Raw genomic sequence first — 24,075 nt, 5'->3', positions numbered from 1 at the left:
TCATACAATATGTGCCTTTTGGTGTCTGGCTTTTTTCACTAAGCATAAGGTTTTCAAGCCTCATCCATGTGGTAGATTGTATCAGTACTTTATTCTTTTTATGGCTAAATATCATTCTTCCATTGTGTGAATATATCATAATTTGTTTATCTATTCATCCCTTAATGGGCATTTGCATTATTTCCTCTTTTTTGACTTTTCTAAATACATTGATATGAACATTTGGGTACCAGTTTTTGTGTGCATGTACTGATCAAATTTTATTTTCTATCTTTCAGGCCCTATGGTTTACATGACATGATCTGGTATTAAAATGGTGAATATAGTGGCTCCGGCTCTCACCGTCATTGCAGAACACTGAGCTTCCTAGAGACAGTGCTGGGATGAGTGAGAGCTAGATACACCTTGGGCAACTCTGTGCCACAGTAAAAAGAAACAACTAAACATGAGCAAAGGAACTCCTAAGAAGCCAAGAGGCAAACTGTTAACATATGCATCCTTGCTGCAAACTTTGTGGGAGAATAAGAAGCAGCACCCAGATGCTGTAGTCTGCTTCTCAGAGTTTTCTAAAAAGTGCTCAGAGAAGTGGAAGACCATGTGTGTTAAAGAGAAAGAAAAAGTGAAGACATGGCAGAGGTGGACAAGATCCATTATGAAAGAGAAATGAAAACTTATATCCTTCCTAAAGGGGAAACAAAAAAGAAGTTCAAGGACCCCAAAGCCTCCAAGGGACCCCCTATGGCGTTCTGTTTTGTTCTGAGTAGTGCCCAAAAAATCAAAGGAAGACACCCAGGCTTGTCCATTGGCAATACTGAGAAGAAACTGAGAAAGATGTGGAATAACATGGCTGCTGAAGATACAGCCTTGTGAAAAGAAGAACACGAAAAGCTTATGTTGCCTACTAGGCTCAGGAAAAACCTGATGCAGCAAAAAAGCTGGGAAGGCTGAAAAAGCAAATAAAATAAAATAAAATAAAAGCAGAGGAAAGAAGGGGAAGACAAAGTGGAGAGTGAAAGGGAAGAGGCAGATGAAGATAAAGATGATAAGTATTTGACTCTAGCACAGTTTTTTCTTGTCTATAAAGCATTTGACATCCCTGTATCCAACTCACTCCTTTTAAAGAAAAAAATTTGAAATGTAAGGTTGTGTAAGATGTTTTTTAAACTTTACAATGTCTTCTTTTGTATGATAACACTCCACTGAATGTGTCTTTGCTCTTAAATAGCCAGAAACTTTGCCTGGTACAAGATGAAGGTTGCAAATTGGAATGGAAATTTAAAATGGTTCTTGTTGGTATGAAATTTAAAACAGGTTCTTGTTGGTATGTATATGAGAAAGACAGTTTTTTCATCTTCAGTGTTCCTGAAGTAGCTTCTATGAAATAATTTTTATGTTAACAGAAAAACACTCTGTAACTGAAAAATAACTTACAGTTATTTTGTTGATATTATGAATGCTTCTACAGTTTTTTTTTTAATTAAAAGAAAAAAAATACTGCTGGGCAGTGGCTCACACCTGTAATCCAAGCAACTCAGGAGGATGAGCAGGAGGATGCCAAGTTTGAGGCCAGTCTCAGAAAATTAGTAATATAAAATAAACAATATCAAAATAAAAAATACAAAAGGCTGGGGATGTAGCCAAGTGTTAGAGAATTTCCTTATGGCCTTGGGTTCAATCCCCAAAACTGTAAAAGAGAAAAAAGAAAGAAAAGGTGAATATAAAGGAGAGGCTAATGTCATTACTTCACTTTAAATTTCCTGCCAGCTGTACCCTCCTTTACTCCTGTATCCCCCCACCCCACCCACTCCTGCCTTACTCTTTCTCTCCCCATAGAGCAATCTGATCCTTCTCACACAATATCCAGAGAGGGCACACAAAAGTTATTCTCTTATTTCCCATGAAAAAAACACTTAAAAACTATGAAAGGAAAAAGAGAGACAATGCCACATAGACCAGAATTATTATTCAATAACAATTAAAATATCTTTTAGAAACTTTGTTTTTAACTGTTTTGATAGGCTAGTATATTAAAAAGAATACAACTTCTTTGGAGAAGAAAGGGAAGAAAGGAAAAAAGAGAGCAAGAGAAAATCAGAAAGAGACATTGATCCAAGGCTTTTCCAATGTCCTAAAGCTCAAAGCACTGGTCATGTCAAAGTGCCATTATCTTAGGTATTGTTTTATAAGCCCCCATACATACTTATTCTAAAACATTATTCATTGTTTATCTAAGACTAAAAGTTAATGAACTGTCCCATGTTTTTATTTGGTAAACCCAGCAACCCCTAGAATAAGAAATTTAAAAAATTCTAATGGATATATAAATATAGCTAAATGAATACCTAGATAGATATAGATATAGGTATATTTTGTAACTGAGTAGCATTTGAAGTCTGGTTGGAGGAAATTCCTGAATACAGAATTTGGAGTTAATTTGAAGATTTAATTTTCTTTGATTTCTAATTTTCTTTGGAGTTTCATATAACTAAGTACTGTTTCATCTCACTTTCTCATAATATCCCTATGAAGTATGTGTGAGTCTTTGAATGGAGAAATAAAGGCACAAATACTAAAAGATGCTCCATAATCCCTCAGTGAGTCTAAAGTGAATTTAAACACAATTTGGGGACATTGGAGATTAGGGTTTTTGTTTGTTTGGTACAGGGGATTGAACCCAGGGGCATTTTACCTCTGAACTGAATCCTCAGCCGTTTTTATTTGAAACAGGGTCTTGCTAAGTTGCCAAGGTTGACATTTCAATCTTCCTGCCTCAGCCTCTGAGTCATTGGAATTCAGGCATGTGCCTCCATGCCCGGTTTGGGGACCAGTTTCTGAAAGGAAAAATAGAGTTTAAATTCATGAAATGTATGAGCAGGGGAGGATTTTAGTCTGATCTTTGTATTATACATAATAAAACTATAGTTTAGAAAACCTAAGCAATTTTCCCTAGGACACAAAGCTAGCTAATGTCCTAACTCCTAGGCCATGGAGTTTTTTCCAGTTTATCCCTTCCCTTTCCCTTCTGCTTAGTTTTTGCCTCTTGTAATGTGGTCTAGCTATTAGATCAGCTGCAATCACACAATTATATGAAACAGTAATCTGCAAATTCTTTCAGATCTTGCAATTAGTAGAGATGGTTCACTTGATATGGACAAATACTTTTCTATTCTAAACAAGGTAAACAAAAGGATTTAAGATGAATTTCTATTTATTTCTTTTAACTATAAAAACAATTTACTACTATCAGATTTGGGGTAATCTTTTCTAATAGGTGATGGGAGGGCTGTCTTTGACTTAAACATTTTGCATTTCATTCTTGAACAATCATTATTCCCAAAGAACAAATTCTTAACCTGGAAAGAATCTGGATTTATTTGAATATGCAGATCTTGAATGATCCTAGGTTGCCAAGCCTCTCAAGCTTCTGGTTTTCTATTCATTCTATGCCCAACTGCTTTGTGTTGCTAAGAGAGCACTTCTGCTCTGCAGCATGGTTTCTCCCATGGCCCAGGGATCAAATCAACAGCCAAGAGTGAATTTTTCCTCTCATAGAAAACTGAGTTGCTGTGTGTGTGTGTGTGTGTGTTTGTGTTTTCAGAGTTAGGGATCAAACCAAGGGCCTTGAGCATGGTAGGCAATCACCCTATCACTGAGCTATATCCCTAGCTCTTCACTCTATATTTTTAAGGGAACTGTCAAAGAAAAAATTATTTGATGGCACTTGTTAAGACACAGTAAGGCAGACTTTATTTGGGAACATCAAATATATATAGGGACTACTGCAGGGGGATTTTGCAGTTGGAGAAACAGATTGAACTCAACCCCAAATACAGCATAGGTAAGTGGGTGTTTATAGTTAAGGAATAGGGTGGAAGTGAGCGGATGGGAAATTTCTAAGAAGAAACATTCGGAATGAGAGGGATTCTGGCTAAACTGACATACCAGAAATCTTGCTGAAGACAGGCCAGGTGATGAGACATCAACTGGGGCACAGTGAGAATGAGGAACTAGATTAGGTATAAAGGGTGATAAGATATTGAGGTTGTAGGGTACTTGTTAAACTGAATTAGGAGGGTTCTTGCTAAAAGTGAATTTTACAAGGATGTACATAGGAGCTAGAAGATTTAGAGCTTGATGAGAGTTTCGTCAAGCAAAGAATCTTTGTCAGAACAAACTTACCAACTACTTGGCCCACCTCTTCTTCAGGGCTTGGAGTTCAGTGAAATAAAGCTCTTACTTTATAAGATACGACAACTAGAAGAGACTGGCCTGTTTAAATCCTGACTAGAATGACTTTGTGGGCAACACTAACCGCTGAAAATGAGGCTTTGGGGAGAATGTGAGTTCTTTACTAATCATTTTTACAGAGTTGAAAATGCTGTCATGATTCTGAGTTGAGGCCTTAAAGAGGACAGCTATGGCCTAAGGCAGCATTTGCAGGGCACACTGATGGCTGGGAGTGTGCTGGTGTTGAAGTGATTTTTATTTAGTTAGACTAGTGCAATGAAATGACGGTGTTATTTGGCATTTCCATTTCCTTAACTTCATTTCTGAATCATCATATTTCTGAATACCTGGGCATACTGGGGGTAACTAAAAAAAAAAAAAGAGAGATTAGTTTTGAGATTACATACACTGGGATTCAATCCTCAGGAGTTCATACAAATTAAACCCCTGCTTTAACTGAGGGTCTCAAGAAGAATCAAATTATGGGATGGAGGTAGTTCAGGAGTAAAGCACTTTCCTAGCATGTGTAAGGACCCGAGTTTGACCCCCAGGATGCAGAAATAAATAAATAATTAAGTATTTCAAATGACTAAAATGTAACCTAAAAGTGATTTTCACAGAGCTGAATCATCTCAGGAGTGTCCCTAAACCCACGAAACTGTTACCTAGCCTGTGTTTCCTATAGCCACAGAGAAGAGGGAAAGAGTAATGGTTTTTCTTTTTTTGTCCCTCCAGATATAAAGGCTTCCCCACACAATGGGGATCTCATTTTCTGATTCCTATTGAAATTCTTGGTTCTCCTTTCTTGAACTATCCAATTTTATTCTTCTCTTTTTTTTTTTCAGTACCGGGAATTGAACTCAGGGGAACTCGGCCACTGAGCCACATCTCCAGCCTTATTTTGTATTTTATTTAGAGACAGGTCTCACTGAGTTGCTTAACACCTTGCTTTTTGCTGAGGCTGTGATCCTCCTATTTCAGCCTTCCTATCGCTGGGATTATAAGAGTGTGTCACCATGCCCAGCTCCATTTTTTTCTTGTACAGCAAAAACAATTGTCACCATACTTGAACTTATGGGAATTTCCAGAATCTTGGGGACTCTCATTCTTTTACTTTATTTGTCAATTAGTTTATGTATTTGTTTTTTTAATCAAGTAACAGAGATTACTATTTTGGAATTTGTCATTATTCTTGGGGCTGGCTTGCCTATTTTTATATTATTGCTTATTCTTTATACACACACACACATATTTTTTGGGGGGGGTACCAGGGATTGAACTCAGGGGCACTCAGCCACTGAGCCACATCCCCAGCCCCATTTTGTATTTTATTTAGAGACATGATCTCACTGAGTTGCTTAGTGCCTCTCTGTTGCTGAGGCTGGCTTTGAACTGGCGATCCTCCTGCCTCAACCTCCTAAGCCGCTGGGATTACAGGCATGTGACACCTGCCCAGCTGCTTATTCTTTTTGAAAGCAATCTTGTCTTGTTCTTAGTACATGTGCTCTGTGGTAGGGAATAATTACCTGGTGGCTAGGTTGTTGTAAATCAGTTTTGAATTTTTGGGAATATTCCATTTTCCTTGTGGAAACAAATCAGGGAGTTCAATCAGCATAGAAGATTATTCTTAGAGATGAATATAGGCTTGAATTAAATGTTGGAGTTTGAGAACTACCAAGTATGGAAAAATCAAGAAGTCTGAAAATGTTAGCAAATATGAGCTCATCTTTATTTTCTGGGCTGTGGTTGATTATGTTTTCAATAAAGGATCCTTCTAAATTAGCTCAAACATGATGACCACAATATATCGTGCCATCATTAAATTTATAATCTTAAAAATCCAGTTATAGACTTGAAAGCCATTAAAATTTTTAAAAAGGGAATAGACAGCCTTGTGAGGTCAAGTTCCTTTTCACTACAGGCGTGTAAATAGACAGTACATAGAACTGTCTAGAAGAATTATTAGCTTCTGCATTAGGTGGGCAGTTAAACTAGATGATGTTAAAATACTATTTATGTTCCAACATTTTTTTACTTTATCATGAGTAAATCAGGATTCCTTGAAATCAGCCCCTACAGTGGTGTTGGTGTGATTCCAGATCAATTCTCTATGTCTCCAATAACCAGCAATTTATACCTAGGACACAGTGTCAAACAAAAATTTGTTTTATTATTAGGCAGTAACTGGATACTAGGCACACTGCTAAGGGGTTTAACCTTCACAAAATTCACAAGTAAGAAATACCAGGGAGATTAAATCAGAAAGAACTAATAACATGTGAAATCAAGGTTTAAATCTAATCATTTAAACTCCAGAGCCAAACTCTTCTTTTACCTGTCTTGGATCACTCATTTAATGTTTATTAAGGGTCAATTATCTTTTATTTTGATGCCTAAGTCATTGTTTCAAATAATTAGTTTCTATATGAATGATTTTCCTCCTTCTTTTCTTTCTCTCATTTTGAGACAGAGGTCTTGCTAGATTGCCTGGGCTAGGCTTAAATGATCCTCGTGCCTCAGCCTCCTGAGCAGCTGAGACTACAGGTGTGTGTCACTACACCAAGATTTTTCTTTTAAAGAAAATGTGTATACTTTCTCTTGCTATATTATTTTCTCTTGACTAGGGTAGTAGTATTTCAACTTATTAGAATGGAGGCATTGAGGATTTTTAGTATTATAATTTGCTCCACTTATTTTGAGGTCTTCTGGGGAAAAATATTCTTACTTTTTTCTAAACATGCACACACACACACACACACACATGTATAGCTGCAAGTAGAACTCAGGGACTCATACACCCTGGTATGCAAGTTTCCTCTTTTTGCATTCTTGGCAATCAATCACAGCCTTGTATGTGCTAGGCAAGTGCTCTATAACTGAGCTACATACTCTGACCCCTCATATTATTATTATTTAAAGAGAGAGAGAGAGAGAGAGAATTTTTTTAATATTTATTTTTTAGTTTTCGGTCGACACACATCTTTATTTTATTTTTATGTGGTGCTGAGGATCGAATCCAGCGCCCCGTGCGTGCCAGGTGAACGGGCTACCGCTTGAGCCACATCCCCAGCCCGCCTCATATTATTTTGAGACTGGGTCTTGTCCAGAACGGCCTTGAATTTGTGATCCTCCTGCCTCAGCCTCTTGAGTTGCTGAGATTGCAGGTGTGCAACACTATGCCCAGTCTAAAATGGCAATTTTTTTGTTATTGTTTTAGTCAGCTTTTGTGTTTTTTTGACCAAAATACCCACAAGAACAAATTAGAGGAGGAAAAGTATGTTTTGGCTTGTTGTATCAGAGAGGTCTTAGTCCATAGGTGGCTGAGTTCATTGCTCTGGACTTAAGGTGAGGCAGCATTTATGGCAGAAAGTCATGGTAGAGGGAAGCTACTCCTCTCATGGAAGCCAGAAAGCAGAGAGAGGGGGGCATGGGCTGCAGGAAAGATGAAACCTTCCAGAGCACACCCCCAGAGACCTATCTCCTTCAACCATGCCTCACCTACCTATAGTTACCATCCTGTAGGTTCATTTAGGATGGACTGATTAGGTCACAGCTCTCACAATCCAATCATTTCACCTCTAAACATTTCTGTATCAACACAGGAGATTTTGGGGAACAACCCATTTCCAAACCATAATACACACACACACACACATTAGAATGAAATGTTTGCTGGAAGGATAACCTGGCTCATGTTCAGGGCATTCTTTTCCCAGGTACCCAAACCATGAGTTCTCAGCTTCCAGTTCCTTCATGTCCTCATAAAAGTAAAACAACAACAACAACAAAAACAAACAAACAAACAAACAAACAAACAAAACAGAATTCACTTATCAAACACTTATTATATGGCAGGCTTTATGCCTAGCAATTTGTATGCATTATATTATTTAATCTTCACAACAACTTTGAGTACATATTGGAATCTGTATTTTACAGACAAGAAAATTGATGCTCAGAGAGGATAAGTAACTAGTATAAGGCCATCAGCTGGTAAATGGAATGCTGGGGTTTGAACCTGAGTTTTCTTAGAGATCAAACTGGTTTCTTTTTTTTTCAATTAAAGTTTTATTGGGGAAAATAATAAAAAGCCAAAACAGAACAACTTTTCGACATTTCCAAAATGTTAATAGCCTTAGTAGTTTCCAAAAGACACCCAGAAACTCTGATTTATCATTTCCTCACAAGCTTCTTACAAACTGTGTGTCCCATTCTCTAAGGTCAAAAGGTGGCTTCTAATATAGTTTCCTCAAAGCTTCTGCTAAGGAAGAGAATTAGCAAAGATATACAGTGTCTTCCTGTATGCCTGAAAGTACTTTACATATATCAATTCCTTTAATCTCACAATAGGCAAAAAGAGTCAGAGCTATTATTATCCTCATTATGCAGATGAGAAAATGAGCCACATGGAGAATAACTCTCCCAAGGTCACAGAATTGGATTTGATCCCAGAAAAGTAGACTTAGGGTTTTTTTGTTTTGTTTTGTTTTTGTAATGGGGATTGAACCGAGGGGCACTGTACTACTGAGCTACATCCCCAGATTTTCGTTTTGAATCAGAGTCTCCATAAATTGATCTCGAAAGTGTGATCCTCCTGCCTCAACCTCCCCAATTGCTGGGATTATAGGCATGCACCACCATTTGCGCTTCTTTTTCCTTTCTAACAAGCAGAGATCCTCTGGTTAATGACACCAGAAGGACTAAATGCTAACTCTTCCTCTCATGGGGATGCTATTTCCCTGCTTCCCATCCTCCCTGAGATTGAAATGTTTGTGGAAAGAGCTCACAAATGAGCAAAGGAAAGACTCTTTCCCCCTTTCAGATGAAGTCCTCAGTTCAGCCTTTGCCATCAGACAAAAATACTTGGGGGTTCTCCAAGCAGACATGCTTTTCTTATCTTTTCCTTTCTTGCACTCTTAGTGGTCTGTGTTTATCAATTATCAGACTTCTTTACAATGACAGCATATATAAGCACAGGCTTATTCACAGTCGACAAGATCAACGCACGAAGAGTACATTTTCATAGGGGCCCCAAGCGCCTTCCTCTATTATCCCAAGTCCTCCTGAACCTAAAACCCTCTCACTCAGATTTTTCAGCCCGCATCCAGCTTTCACCCTGCATCTTTGGGTGATAAAATCTTTCTGGCTGGCCTGTTCACCTTTGACTGGAGATCTGAACCCGGTTTGGGGTAGGAGGCATCCCTCGACTTCCCCCTTTCAGTCTCTAGTAAAGCAGAAAGGGGAGTCCAGAAAATGCCAGAGAGTCTTTGAGTGTGTCTGTTGGCCTCCTCCCGCTCTTTCACTCCATCCGCCTCCATTTTTATGGAGAATCTACGATGACCAGCCGTGTGAGGTATCCATATTGGTAATTATGACACGCACGGATCTTGGAGCTCTTGAATATTCATGAGGGAAGCAGAAGAGCCAATGTTAAAGAGGAGAGAAAAAGCAATTCATAAATATTTATAGAAGCAGGCCCACGTGCTCCAAGGAGGGCTATGAATGTTCACCAAAGGATGACGTCCAGGCCCTGCGCGTGCCAGTTGGTCCGGTGCCCGAGCGCGGGCGCGTCCCCGGAGCCCGGGCGCGAGCACGGGGAGGGGGCGGGGTGGAGGAGGGGAGCGGAGCCGGGCGCCGCCGGAGCTGCGGGGGGAGCGCTCGCTGGCTGGCTGGCTCTCCGCTGCCGCTGCCGCTGCCGCTGCGCTGCGCTCCGGCCGTTCGCCGCGGCCCGTGGATGGGGGTGTCCGGCTGAGCCCCGGGATCCGCCTCCCTCCGCCAGGACCCGCACAGGTGTGGTCGCAAGGGGCAACCTTAGTCTGGACCCAACCCACTGCCAGGGGTGGGGTTCGAGTGGGGGTGGTGAAAGAGGTCCCGGGACTCCGGATTCTCCGAAAGGACTGTCTGGGGGCGCCGCACCCTCCACATCCCCAACTCGTCCCATCCCGGGATTGAAAAGAAAGCCCAGAGGCCGTCGCCCTCCTGTAGGGAGAGCGACCGGGACGCAGCCCCAGGGCCGAGAGACGTGGGATGATGAGACTTCAAGCATCATCTCAGAACATGAGCCAGGCGTAGTGTGTGTGTGTGTGTGTGTGTGTGTGTGTGTGTGTGTGTGTGTGTAAAGGTAGGCCGCGCGGCATGGGGTTCCAGGGAGCCGGGGAATGCTGCCAGACCGTGCCAGAGCAGTGTGGACAATACCTCATTCCAGGACCGTTATCTGGCCACATTACCTTAAACGCCCCAGAATTATCTTCATCCCTAAAAACCGGACCCCCACCCGGCTCATGCCCCTCCCTAGGGTGTGGAGTGTTTCCCCAGATCGTGCATTCCTGCAGTGTCAGAACCTCTGGCAGCAGCTGCAGACGTTGGGGGAGCGATTGTTTTACTACACAGCAGGTCGGAGAAAGGACGAGTGTGGTCGTGTAGTGGTGTGTGTGTTGGCGGCGGGGAGTGGTGGTGATGGGACGCGCTGCGGTCCTCTGGGCCCAGGACTCTGGAGATTGCGGGCTTAACCGAGGAGGTGTTATACAACCCTTCTTTTCTTCCCTCTTGCCTTTCCCTTCCCTCCTGGCAGCTCCGACACTCCTTGACTCACCTTCCACTCCGGCGTCCTGGTCTTACTTGACCACAAGGGCAGTGGAGTATGTGTGAGGCCTGAGAGGGATGAGTCCGACTTCCATGCATCACCAGCCATTGTACTGCCTGAAGGAGCCTTTCTTTACCCCAACAGACTGGTTGCGGGCCTGCGGGCGCGGGTTAGGGGATCTGAGATGGAGGTGAATAGAGCCAGCAGCAGGAGGAAGGACGCCGAACCACGAAGGGTTCATATGCAATGAAATATTCTCTTTCTGCCAAATGTGCAGTTGGCACAAACGTGTACACTGGCTGGGGTTTGCTCAGGAGCCGTGGGAATCTGATGGTGGATTAGCAGAGGGCAGGTTTTAGGGATGGATGTGGGGGGGCCAAAGAATGGATCTATAGAGCAAGTAATGGGAAGGATGGGTCGGGGTATGAAATGGGGCTTGTGTGGAGGTGCAGAGGCCCAGCAGAGGAGGGAGGCATGGTGAAATCTCTACTGCTCAGCTCAGCAAAGCAGAGACTGATAATTTGTACGGCAGCCCCAAGCTGCAGCTAGTGCATCATTGTGGTGCAGGGAGAGGCTTTTATGTTACCTACTGGGTCCCTGTTAAACTCCTTGAATGTCTTTTCTTTTCAAACTATACCATCTATTGGAAACCAAAATAAATGGAATAGATATAGGACAATCAAACTATAGTCCTGCACTCTGTTCTATGCTAAAGACAAGAAAAAATGACTCTCCCATAATTCCTTCTTTAATGCCATTTTTTAAAATCTATTCACTTTGGAAGTATAAAGAGAGTATAGCTATTACTTATATTAACTCAGGGGTGTGTGTTTTGTGTGTGTGTGTGTGTGTGTGTGTGTGCAGGGACCAAATCCAGGGCTTGGTATGTGCTAAGTAAGTGCTCTACCACTGAACTACACCTTAGCCCTTAACCCTGACTTTGGAGGGGAGGAGGGCTTTGAGATGAGCTGTGACTGAGCACAGGAACAAGTTGCCAGGAAGAAAGATTTGAAGGTTGTTTCAGACATTTTAGTTAGGGGCTGAAGGCACCCAGCTAAAAGAGAGCAAAAGAATGGAGGCAAAAGGAAGGAAGGTAAGGGGGCACCGTTGCAAGGCTTGTGCCAACCCCAACCCAGAGGATGCCCCTCTTCCCCACTCCTTAAGAGTATGGTAGAGCCAGTTAGAATGCTTGATTCTCATCTCCTCTGTCACAAATGCTGGGTTCAGTTTGGGTACTGAGTGACCAGATTCTCATTTAGGCTTTCAATTTTAGCTGCATCTCTAGCTGGTCATTCATGCAGTGCTTCTTGGCTCCTTGTCAGTGTGTTGATAACAAGCAATCTGGCTATATTATGGATTGTTTCCAATACCATGTTTCTGGACTCTAGATCTTGGTGTTCATTTCTTTTATAATTTCCTAGATGAATCTATTTCTCTAAAGTCTACTTGTACTGAGGATAGAATAGAGAGACCAAAGATTCAGGAAACTTGAATGAAATGAATTGAAAAAAGCCTTAGTAAAAAATCTGCCCAGGTTTTTCATCAATACTTCTCTCATTTGGTAAGAATTCCGAAACATCATACATAGACTAATATGGCAGGGATAATATTTTTTGCTTGAAATGCTCTTGTGCCACTTTTTTATGTAAATAAGTTATCCTGGTGTTCCAAGCATTGTTGACATTTATTGAACACTTTCTGTTTTCCACACATTGTGCTTAGCATTTCAAAGACAATCTCATTGATCAGTGAAATAACCTTGAAAGTAAGCACTATTTTAAACCCCATTGTACAGATGGCAAAATTGAAGCACACGGAGGCAGATAATTTGCCCAAAGTCTCACTCCAGTTAGGAGTCCGGGTTTTGTTTTTTTTTTTTTTTAAGTCTTCCTCATGGATTCTTTTTTTTTTTGAGAGAGAGAGAATTTTTTTTTTTAATATTTATTTTTCAGTTTTCAGCGGACACAACTTATTTGTTTGTATGTGGTGCTGAGGATCGAACCTGGGCCTAACGCATGCCAGGCGAGCGCACTACTGCTTGAGCCACATCCCCAGCCCAGGAGTCTGAGTTTTTAACCATCACTGGATACTACCTCAATTAACACAAATCCTTTGACTATAAAACCTTCTCTATTCTCTATTATACCCTGAGATCTTTTCTAAACTAGCTTTTTTTTTTTTTTTATGCTCAGAGATGATTTTCTTCCTCCTTCTTTGATGAACTCTTTTGAAGTGTTGTGGAGAAACCTATAATTCTTCTCTGAATTGTAAAAGATAAACGAAGAACTCCTGACTAGCAATTAGTTCTGAATTGATCTAGAGCTGTGTGTGCAGTGTGGTAGCCACTACCTCCATGTAGTTCCTGGGTACTTGAAAGGAGCCTAGTCCAAAGAAGCTATGAATGTAAAGTGCACAATAGATTTAAAAGAACTGAGTATAAAAATGTAAATTAGCAGGGCTGGGGTTGTGGCTCAAAGGAGGAGCGCTCACCTAGCATGCGTGAGGCACTGGGTTTGATCCTCAGCACAACATAAACATAAAATAAAAGTATTGTGTCCACCTACAACTAAAAAAATAAATGTTTAAAAATGTAAATTAGCTGAACCTGGTAGAGTAGTACACACTTGTAATCCCAGCTTCTTGGGAGTCTGAGGCAGAAGGACCTCAAGTTCAAGGCCAGACTGGGCAATTTATTGAGACCCTTTCTCAAAATAAAAAAAAAAGGGGGGAGGGGCTGGGGATGTGGCTTAAGCCGTAGCGCACTCGCCTGGCATGTGTGGGGCGCTGGGTTCAATCCTCAACACCACATAAACATAAAATAAAGATATTGTGTCCACCTAAAACTAAAAAATAAATATTAAAAAAAGGGCTTAGAATATAGCTCAGTGGTAGAACACCCAGTTTGGCTCCCTAGTACTGGAAAAAAAAGTAAATTTTCTCATTAGAATTTTTAATGTGGATTATGTATTGAAATGGAAATACTTTGAAATTTTGGATTAAATATATTACTAAAATGTATTGACAATTAAAATGATTAAGGTATTAAGATTAACTTCCAAAGGTATTGACTTTGCTATAGTAAATGAGGAAATCAGAATCCACATACTCACCACTCAGCTAGCCATTGGCAGGTCTGTTGTCTTTTTTTTTTTTTAATGGTGTCAAGGATTGCTCTTGGTATAGGGCTTGTACTTCTGAGCTACATTCCCAGTCCAGGTCTGTTGGCTCTTGAGCCTGTGCTCTTTCCAAAATAAAAAAAAACAAAAGGGGGCTGCTTTTATATCTTTTTATATTCCAAGGTCCTGTCATGTTGCCTTTGCAAACTGTAATGCTGAAGTATAGCTTGATGCCATGGTAATTACTTAATCCTAGCAAAACCCCAGTAAGAACCATCTCACCTACTGCCCTCTGCCTTGCTTAGAGTTTTAGTTTTTTAAGTAGAGATGGGGGATGGGAACTCCAGGCAAAATGCTTAGTTTTTGCTCTCTGGTTCTCCCTGGGGTGTGAGTCCAAATGAAGCCTCTAACTGAATCAGTGATCACAGAAACCAAGAGAGAAAAGACGGGTTGCCTTCTGTGTTATAGGAAAGAAAGTTGAGCATATAGAGAAGGATATGATAGACAGCAATGCTTGTGGGAAACTGTATGTGGGGACAGATCATTTTTCAATGAGCACACATTGATTGATTGCCTAGCCACAGGGCAATCTGTGTGTGCTAGGAGCCATGGAGGATATCCGGAGGACATCTCTGTGCCCTCGAGGAATTTAAATTAAAATTGGGAAGAGACTTGGAAGTTAGCACAGAAAGATAAATCACAGTTTAAGACAGTATGTGAAAAAAGGCAGAAAAAGGGTAGAAGTCCCAGAGTTTTGAGGAAGTGGAGGGAAGTCTAAGTGTGCAGCTTTCCAGGGTGCAGTGTCCAAAAAGGATATGGAGTTTGATTTTGGAGCTTATGGGTAGTTCATTTAATTCATTCCTGTATTTCTAGGTATATGCTCAGCATCTTGGAAAAACTCAGGTAGTTGTCAGAAAATCTCAATTACTGTTCCATCATTCTCTATTATTTATGGTTGAAGGTAGTAATATCCAAAACCTTAGGCCTGAGCATGTTTCAGAATTTAGATTATTTCAACTTTTGGAAGGCAGATAGAGTATGTATTCTCAGGTAACAATCTTATTTATTTACTTATTTATTTAGTGCTGGGGATTAAACCCCAGACCTCATTCATGCTAAGCTCATACTTTACCACTGAGTTATGCACCCGGTCTGTCTAGAAACTTAATACTCTGCAGCAAAACACATTGAATGGGATACATTAAAACCCAATCAGATTTATGTCCGTGCCAATCAAGTTTTGTTGCCAAATGAGTTGAGGTCATGTCAATCTTTGTTACCAAACAAATTGTGAAAAACTTTCAATTTTCAAAGCAGAGCCCCTGGCTAGAGATGTGGACCAGTGGGAACAGCAATATCAACAACAGCAATAACAATATGAATGTTGAACAATATTGGCATTTATTATCTGCCAACCACTTTTTTTGGAGGGAGTATAGGAGATTGATCATAGGGATGCTTTACCACTAAGCTACATCCCCACTGCTTTTTACTTTTTATTTTGAGACAGGGTATCACTAAGTAGTTGAGGATCTCACTAAGGTGCTAAGTCTGGGCTCAAACTTGGGATCCTCTTGTTAGATGCCTCAGTTTCCCAAATCTCTAGGATTACAGGTGTGTGTCCTCAGCTTGCTGCCAAGCACTGCTCCTTTAATCTTAAAACAACCATTGGAATTGGGCACAGTGACTCTTGCCTATAATCCCAGAGCCTCCGGAGGCTAAGGCAGGAAGATGGCAAGCTCGAGACCAGCCTTAACAATTTAGTGAGGCCCTGTCTCAAAATTTTTAAAAATAAGGGAGAATGGTGGTGCTGGGGATGCGACTCAGTGGCTAAGCACCTCTGGGTTCAATCCCTGGTACAAAAAAAACCAAAACCATTTTATGTAGGTCCTATTATTATTGCTGTCTTGAGAAGAATAAAAGGAAACAGAGAAGTTAAGTAACTTGCCTAAAGTCTGGCCCAGGAGCTGCACACTTAACCACTATGCTTTGGAGCAGAAAATTGGAAGCAGGTATATTTCCAAAGTTCACTCTATTTAGTTAGTTAGTATCAACGTACATAGTGATATTTGAACTCCTGAAGTGCATAGCAGTGCACCGATGCCAGTATTGGGGAATCTTTGTTTTCTGAGGAATATGAAGTAATAGAATATGTGCTTATGGGTCATAAAAGTCCAGGCCAAATTCACATTGCCCTGTTTATTTCTTCCAGGAAAACGAATCTTGAAAGTTGCTATAGTTGTATTGTGGTGCAAGAATGGAGGCCCCACTGGTGAGTTTGGACGAAGAGTTTGAGGACCTTCGGCCCTGCTGTTCTGAGGACCCGGAGGAAAAGCCCCAGTGTTTCTATGGCTCATCTCCCCACCATCTAGAGGACCCCTCCCTCTCTGAGCTTGAGAATTTTTCTTCTGAAATAATCAGCTTCAAGTCCATGGAGGACCTCGTGAATGAATTTGATGAGAAGCTCAATGTCTGCTTTAGGAACTACAATGCCAAGACCGAAAACCTAGCTCCTGTGAAGAACCAGTTCCAGATCCAAGAGGAGGAAGAGACCCTTCAGGATGAGGAGTAAGAAGCCTTGATTGCCCTTCTCCTGCTTCAGGAGAGAATGCAGTAGTCTGGGATCCTTAACCTAGAGCTAGTTTCTGCCCACATGTTTATATGATGCATTACCTATTTTTATGTTGTCAGTGTGACAGTGCCCTGACAATTGCTGACATTGCTGATAACATTTATAGTTATCTGCAGAAAGCTTTCTTAGATTGAAATATTAGAGGAATGAAAGGAATTAGTTAGGTTTTCTTAGATAAAAAATGAATTATAGGAGCAGAGAAAATTTTGGAGTCTAGTTAGTAGATTGCTTGCTTTCCTCCCTCCATTTCTTCTTTTTCTTCTTCTTTTTTTTCTTCTTCTTTTCTTTCTCCTTGTTTGTTTCACATATTGGGGATTGAACCCAGGGTCTTGTATGTTAGGCAAGCAGTTGATAGCACTATAGCCCTAGCCCTTTTTGTTTTTTATTTTGAGAGAGTCTTGCTAAGTAGCCCAAGTTGGCCTTGAATTTGTGATCCTCCTACCTCAGCCTCTATAGTAGCTGGGACTATAGACATGAGTCACCAAGCCTAGCTAGCCAGGTTTCTTTTCATTAGTGGTAATGCATCCAGATATTAGAAATAGGACTAGAAAAGAACTAGTTAACTGTGATAGAGGAATTTATATCATTGGACCAATTTGCCTCCATAACACCAGAATGACAAAAATTTCAAAATTAGTTATAACCCCCAAGGCCTGGAAATTTATCCTTCAAATGTTAAGATACGTCCAAATAAAAAAACATCCAATTAAACTGAAAGCTAAGGGAGTTCCTGAACAAAATAAAGGTGAAAACTGGGTGGTGTGGTTTTGAGTATGCACATTCCTTGGGTCACTTGCTAACTACAAGTGACAGTTGTTAAGGAAAGAAATCTGAGGAAGAATTGTCCAAGGTAGGAAGAGAAAAGGGTAAGCCTATCCCATAAATTAGAGAAGTGAGGACCTGGAGGAGAAGCCCCAGTGTTTCTAAGGCTCATCTCCCCACCATCTAGAGGACCCTTCCCTCTCTGAGCTTGAGAATTTTTCTTCTGAAATAATCAGCTTCAAATCAGCAAGTAGAAACAAGAAGCATGAATTCTTAGTAGAGATAAAATATACATTAATAATTCTCTAGAAATCACATGAGAAATGTCAAGTAGTTGGTGTGAAAGTTTAAAACAACTATGCTAGATTGTTTTTGTTTTTTTTTTCTTTATTTTTCCATTTTCTTTTTTGGGGGGGGGTTGTGGGGGTTGAGGCAGGGAATCAAACCCAGGTCCTTGCACATGCGGGGCCAGGGCTGTACCACTGAGCTATACTCCAAGACCAGTTTCTCTTTTTTATAGACATGTGTGGGACGAGTTCCCACACATGGGGTAGGAGGCATATTCTAGAGGATCCTGACTATATTTGGGAAAGATTTGCTTATTTAGTGACTACTAAGACTGTACTTCTATGAATACAGGAGCTACCTATGTCTCTGTCTTTCTTATTCACTATTGTCTGCACTAATACTGTGCGTAGTTTGTAGTAAGTGATCAAATGATATTTTTAATGAAATATTAAATATTATATGTAAAGGACAAATGATAATAGCTAATCTTATAGTTCTGAGTAAGGTATTTCTAGGCCCACACCATTTCCTTCTTTTTAATTAATGCTAGCCTGAGGGCATGATCACAGAGAACATTTTACTCTGGTGACCATACTATAACTGTGGGCTGTGTGTTTCAATTCAATTTTAAATTTCCTACTGATTCTTTTAAAATTCTGAGCCTATTATAATTTTCTCAACTTCTGTAAGTCAGAAAAAATGCTTAGAGGCTTTATTAAATGGAGTATACATTTTTTTTCACTCCAGTGCACCAGGCAATGAACTAGAAACACAAAGACTATGAATTCTAATTTTTGTACTCTCACTAATTCCTGTGTGACCTTGGGCAAGTCACTTAACTCTAGTTCTCATCTTTGAACCTCTAGAGTTTAATTTTGATGAAGCGGGTCTAAGGACTTGCAAAGAAACTGATTTCTTCCCTCACCCAGGTTGTGTTCTGAAAATGGCATTTTAAGATGCATTCCATTTCTAAGGCTTCTAACAAATCATTTCCCCCCTATCTAAACCCTTCCTCTGGCTCATTAAGGGTGAAGGCCCAGTGAGCAGGTTCTTATTCTCTTTTGGCACATTAGCAAAGGCCACTCAATGTTAATTGCCGTCACATGGGATTATGGGTCTTCCCAGCCTGGTTTTTCTGACTTGACTGCCTCAGCTAAGAGACTAAAGGTTGAATAATTCTTTAGAGATAAAGTGCGATTTGAGGGCAGTGTAGAGCAGACAGAAGAAAATTTGACCTTGCACTTTTTAGGCATTCAATATATTTAAAGCCTCTTTATAACTTAAAATGAAAATCAGAATTTAATTACAGTTTTTGCTTTACAAACTCTGTCCAAATATTTGCAATTATGACAGAGTAAAGGAAAAAGATGATTTGATATCTAATTTAGTCACAAAACTCCACTAGTGCTATTGTTTTAAACCTACTCAGGTTTAGTGTTTAGAGAGATGTTTCAATCTATAAATGAAGTGTTGTGGCTGGGTTATATCTAAATACTAGAAGCTTAAAACAAAAGCAGGGTCCAACACCACCAAAAAACCCAAACCAAACCAAACCAACCAAACAAAAAAAAACTTGATAAAACTAATCTCTTTAAAGATAGCACAAAGGGGCTGGATGCAGTGGTACATACCTGTAATCCCAGCTACTCAGAAAGTTGAGGAAGGAGGATCACAAGTTGAAGGCCAGCCCAGGAATTTAGTGAGAGTCTGTCTCAAAATAAAAATAATAATAAAAAAGGACTGGGAATGTAGCTCAGTGGTAAAGTGCCCCTGGGTTCAATCCCTAGTACTGCAAAGTAAATAAATAAATAAATAATACAGAAATCATAAATGATACACATTGATATACAATGATTTCCTTATTCTGGTAGAAATTTTGATTCCTTTAGTCCTCATTTGGAACTGTATCAACTTTGATTTCAGGGCAAGGAAGTTCTAGGAGCGTTAGATTTGAGTGCTGTATATATTTGCTTGGTTTTTAATTCAGAAAGTAGTATTCCAGAATCTCTTCTTTCTGTTTCTGTGACCACCCTGTTTTCCTTTGCCATAAAACATGGGACCTGACATTTAGAAACCCTTAGAGGCTACTACAAAAATGGGAATGGACAACCCTCACCCTGCCTCCTGCCTCTTAGCTCTCTTACAAGTATATCCTGCAGGCAGAGAGGCCAAAAATTTGGGAACCATGGCTATATCCTGTTCTTCACATAGAATTAATGAGTTAAAGATGATGTTAAAAGTAAAGTCCATGTAAAAAATAAATAAACTGCCTGTTATTTTTTAATTTATTCTGATTTGTTATACATGATGGCAGAATGCAATTCATTTCATATTACACAAATAGAACACAATTTTTTAAGACACTGTACACAAAGTATTTTCACACCATTCGTGTCATACTTCTTATTTTCTTGCTGTACTAAGGATAGAATCCTCTATCACTGAGCCACATCCACAGTCCTTTTTTTTTTGAAAAAGGGTCTTGCTAAATTGTTGAGGCTGCCCTCAAACATGCAATCCTTCTGCCTCAGTGCCTTCCAAGTCACTGGGATTATAATTGTGCACTATTGTGCACACTTGACATACTTATTTTTATTTTTAAAATTTAATTGGAATTTTATTAAATATATGGCTTAATGTGGGACACCTTGACAGACTTTATTTATTTTTAAAATTTTTTTGGTAGTTGTTAAATGGATAGAATGCCTTTATTTTATTTGTTTCATTTTTATGTGGTGCTAAGGATCAAACCCAGTGCCTCACACATGGTAGGCAAGTGCTCTGCCACTGAGCCCCAGCCCCAGCCCTTAACATACTTTAAATTGAAGACAAGTAAATGATTTAAGAGATAGTGAAAACTGATAACTGTATTTTTAAGAAAACATAATTATCTTTGTAGAGGTTCAGTTTTCCCATATAAAGGGCAGAGATGGTGTTGATTCTATTTAAACATTTGAAAGATCTAAAAAGTTGAACAAAGGCATTCATGTGCTAATAATTCTGAATTCCTAAATAGGAACTACAAAAGTGCACTCATGTTAACACACATCTAAGTGTGGATTTTTACTAGACATAAAACACTTCGCAAGAGAAGTAGCCACATACGGGAGGATTAAACGGAATGTTACCTAGTTGGTATAATTTTTATTACCCCATTAAGCTGCCTACTGTATTGTCAGAAATAAGTGTGTGTGTGTGTGTGTGTGTGTGTGTGTGTTCATTAGAACTGATATAGCCCTCAGGGCTCTGTTGCCAGTTCCAGGTCCTGAAGCTCTTTGTACACTCCTCTTGGCACCCCCACTCTGCTAGTTTGCTCATACTCTGCCAGCATCCTTCTCCAATGCCCAACACTCAGTAGTAACATGTTTAGTCAATTCTACAGGCACCTACGCCTAAGCTATAAAATATGCACGTGAAGAACCTTTTCTATGATTATGAGGACTGAGATAGTAAATTGAATCTCCGATGCCAGGGTGGTGTAATGATAGGAATTGAGGCAACCTGTTTAATCTCAGTTCTTTGATAAATGGTAATGTTGATGGCTTGCAAAAATCTTCTTTCTCTGAGATAAGAGTAAATAAGCAGGATATTTCTCAGAGAAGTAAAGAAAACCACTTCCAAGAATCCTGCTTATGATGGAATATATATCCTTTGTGAGGAGCAAAACCCTTCCCATTCTCTTCTTTACAGAACGCTCCATTGCCTCTCTCACCACTGGCTCCTCTGTTTCCATGGCTGTCTGCCTACCAGTATCCTTCCTTTGCTTTCCTGTGGACTTTCCCATGGGCTGAAGACCTACACAGAAAGCTGTTGCACACCCTGTTCCCTCTGCTAGTCCTCCTGTAGAATGCCAAAAGCACAATACCCGGAATAATGTATGTGTGGATTTTGTAGGCAAAGCCAGTGTCTAAACTGCTGTTCTAGGTTGTGATTTGGAACTTGGCATGTTATTCTGATGTCCATGCCAATGCCATCATATAGTAAATCACAAAGAGTTGAAATTGTTAAGTGGTTAGGGATATGAACTCTGTTGCCATTCTGTCTGGGTTTGAATCCTGCCTCTACTATTACTGGCTGTGTGAGCTTACACAACTTAATTAGCTTCACTGTTTTAGGTTTGCATACATCTGCTGTGTGGAGTTGTTGTGAGGAATGAATGTCTCAGTCCTCATAAAGAGCTTAGAAGAGCACTTGACTTGTAGTAAGTGCTCAGTAACTGTTGACTGCTGTTGTTATTGTTAAATGGGCACTGAATCAGTATGGGAAGGATATGCAAGTGATTATAAAGAAAGAAGAGATACTTTATCTTCAAAGTAATTTATAGACTTCAAAGGATAAAAAAAAAGTATACCAGAAAGAAAGAAAAGAAAAGGAGAAATGAAAATGGTTTGAAATCCCAAGGAGACAAGGTTTAGGGAATAGTCTAGAACTGAGAATTAGAAGATAAAATTCAGAATATGCCAGTGAAGGCTTAGCAGAGAAAAGTAGGCACTCCCTAAATAACGTGAGAGAGTCCCCCATTGTCACTTCAAGGATATAAGCAGTCTCAATGTCATTGGAAGGTGTGCTGTCCATAAAGATCTCAGCTTCTATCCAGAGTAGGAGAGGTACAAAAGACTCCTGCCTATTTTGGGCTTTGCTGAGTCTCACTTCTCCAGGCATTTCCACAGGGACAAATCTGAAGGTCAGTTCCTTCCTACATGTTCATTCTCCAAACAGAAGGATGTGAAGAGGAGTACGAGACCTTCCCAGTGGGTGTGGTGCCTAAGAGCTTTGACAGGGAGACAACAAATCAAATTTGCATCTTGGCTCTAGGATGCTAATGGGACTTAGATTTAGAATTAGCCTGTATTGATGCAGCTCTAATAGTTCCTGATGGACATTGGGATATCACCCATGGTTTAAGAAGTATTCTCTGAAATTCTGCTGAATAGTTGTCTAATGAGCACTTGCCCAATTCTCTCAAAGCGCTTTTTATAATGACAGAAAAATAGCAAACAGATGCCTCAAGCACTGCCATTAAATTCTATTTCCTTGGGTTCCTTTTGTCTCATTGCAGTTGCATGCATTGTATACCAGGAAAACCTATTTGCTTACATATCCATATATTTATTATACGTCATTCTCGATTTTTTATGTTCATAGCACCTTCCTTCTGCATTATTATTTATCTGATTTCAAGTGTCTGTGCCCTGATTTCTATATCTATGTATTTTGCACTGACCCTTTCAGCATTTGTTACAACATAAATTTGATCCATATGTATACATTTTAAGTGGCTATTTTTATTAGATTAGTATATCTAAAAATTATATGTCTTCTTTTATCTTGGTTTTGCAAGTATCACTCATGTTTGACAGGTACAGGCACCTGCAGGGGATATTGCATACAACCCTCATGTATCATCATCTAATATTAACTCAAGTAATGCTGGTTTCCATGGGTTACTTTATTAGAAGCTTGGTTTATTAATTTATATTAATCTTTTGGTGTCAATTAATTAATGAATATGTGATATGTGAGTATGACTTCAGAGTTTTTCCCCAAAAGACCTTCATCTTTACCCACCCAAACTAATTGTGTAGACAGAAGTGTGTTTATTGGTTCCTTTCTTATGTTTACCTTAGAATATCCATGATCTACACTTAGCCTCTACATTACAAGAGGGCAGGATCGTGGCTTCTGTGGGCTCCCTAAAACATTTTGGATAATAAGTGAGAATTCTCAATATTGGCATTATCCCCTTACCTATGTTAGATGTCAGAGTTAATTCATGATTATGTAGATTGCAGGTCTTCGAAATTGAAATATCTATAAACTAGATGATGAACCTAACTTTAATGAGATTCAGCTAAAAAATCTGTAACCATCCCCCCCCATTAGCGGCCCACCCCCCCACTGCCTCCATTGTCCATAGGAAAGGAACACAGGAACTTCCTTGGGTCAGAGAATAAGCTCTTTGGTTCGGGTGCAGATTAATTTGCAAGGCAAGAAACTAACACCTTTCAGCCAGGCTCCATGCTCTGGGCTCTCTCTCCCCTAGACGTGCCTATAATTCTGTTTTCCAGCTGCTCTCTCCCTGCTTGCTGGAAGGCAGATGATCTCAGCCTGGCACACACAGCAACCTCTCTCCTGCCCTGGCCTGGCTCTTCCTTCCTCCAGGCAGGGCCATGCCACAGATGTGTGCTAATGAGAGCTTCTCTTTGTTTACAGGGTTTGGGATGCTCTGACAGACAATTACATCCCTTCACTCTCAGAAGACTGGAGGGACCCAAACATCGAGGCTCTGAATGGCAACAGCTCTGACACTGAGGTACCTCTTTGGGGCCCTCTATTTAGCAGGGCTTGGGAAGATGTGGAACTCAGAAAAACATCCAGCAACTCAACAATCTTCGGCAGTAATAATAGCTCAAAATCATTACTGGAGGGCTGGGGTTGTAGCGCAGTGGTGGGTGCTTGCCTAACAC

At 40.2% G+C, this 24,075-nt stretch overlaps 1 protein-coding gene across 3 annotated transcripts in view; it reads left to right on the top strand.

Annotated features, from left to right (window-relative positions):
• Positions 1–9,837: 9,837 nt before the first annotated feature.
• Fez1 (fasciculation and elongation protein zeta 1) overlaps positions 9,838–24,075 on the top strand; it is a 44,850-nt gene continuing 30,612 nt past the window's right edge. The window contains exons 1-3 of one of the 3 annotated variants that reach the window (XM_048796096.1): positions 9,838–10,017; positions 16,139–16,494; positions 23,822–23,921. In XM_048796096.1, the coding sequence (XP_048652053.1) occupies positions 16,184–16,494; positions 23,822–23,921 (411 nt within the window). In that variant the 5' untranslated portion in view covers positions 9,838–10,017; positions 16,139–16,183. Of the gene's footprint in view, positions 10,018–16,135; positions 16,495–23,821; positions 23,922–24,075 lie in introns of those variants that run through there. The other 2 variants (XM_015499001.2, XM_048796095.1) reach the window with 2 other exon arrangements.

The sequence above is a fragment of the Marmota marmota genome, unplaced genomic scaffold (genome assembly GCF_001458135.2).
Source record: "Marmota marmota marmota unplaced genomic scaffold, marMar, whole genome shotgun sequence".
NCBI classification, from domain to species: domain Eukaryota; kingdom Metazoa; phylum Chordata; class Mammalia; order Rodentia; family Sciuridae; genus Marmota; species Marmota marmota.
This window is presented reverse-complemented; position numbering and strand designations above follow the sequence as displayed.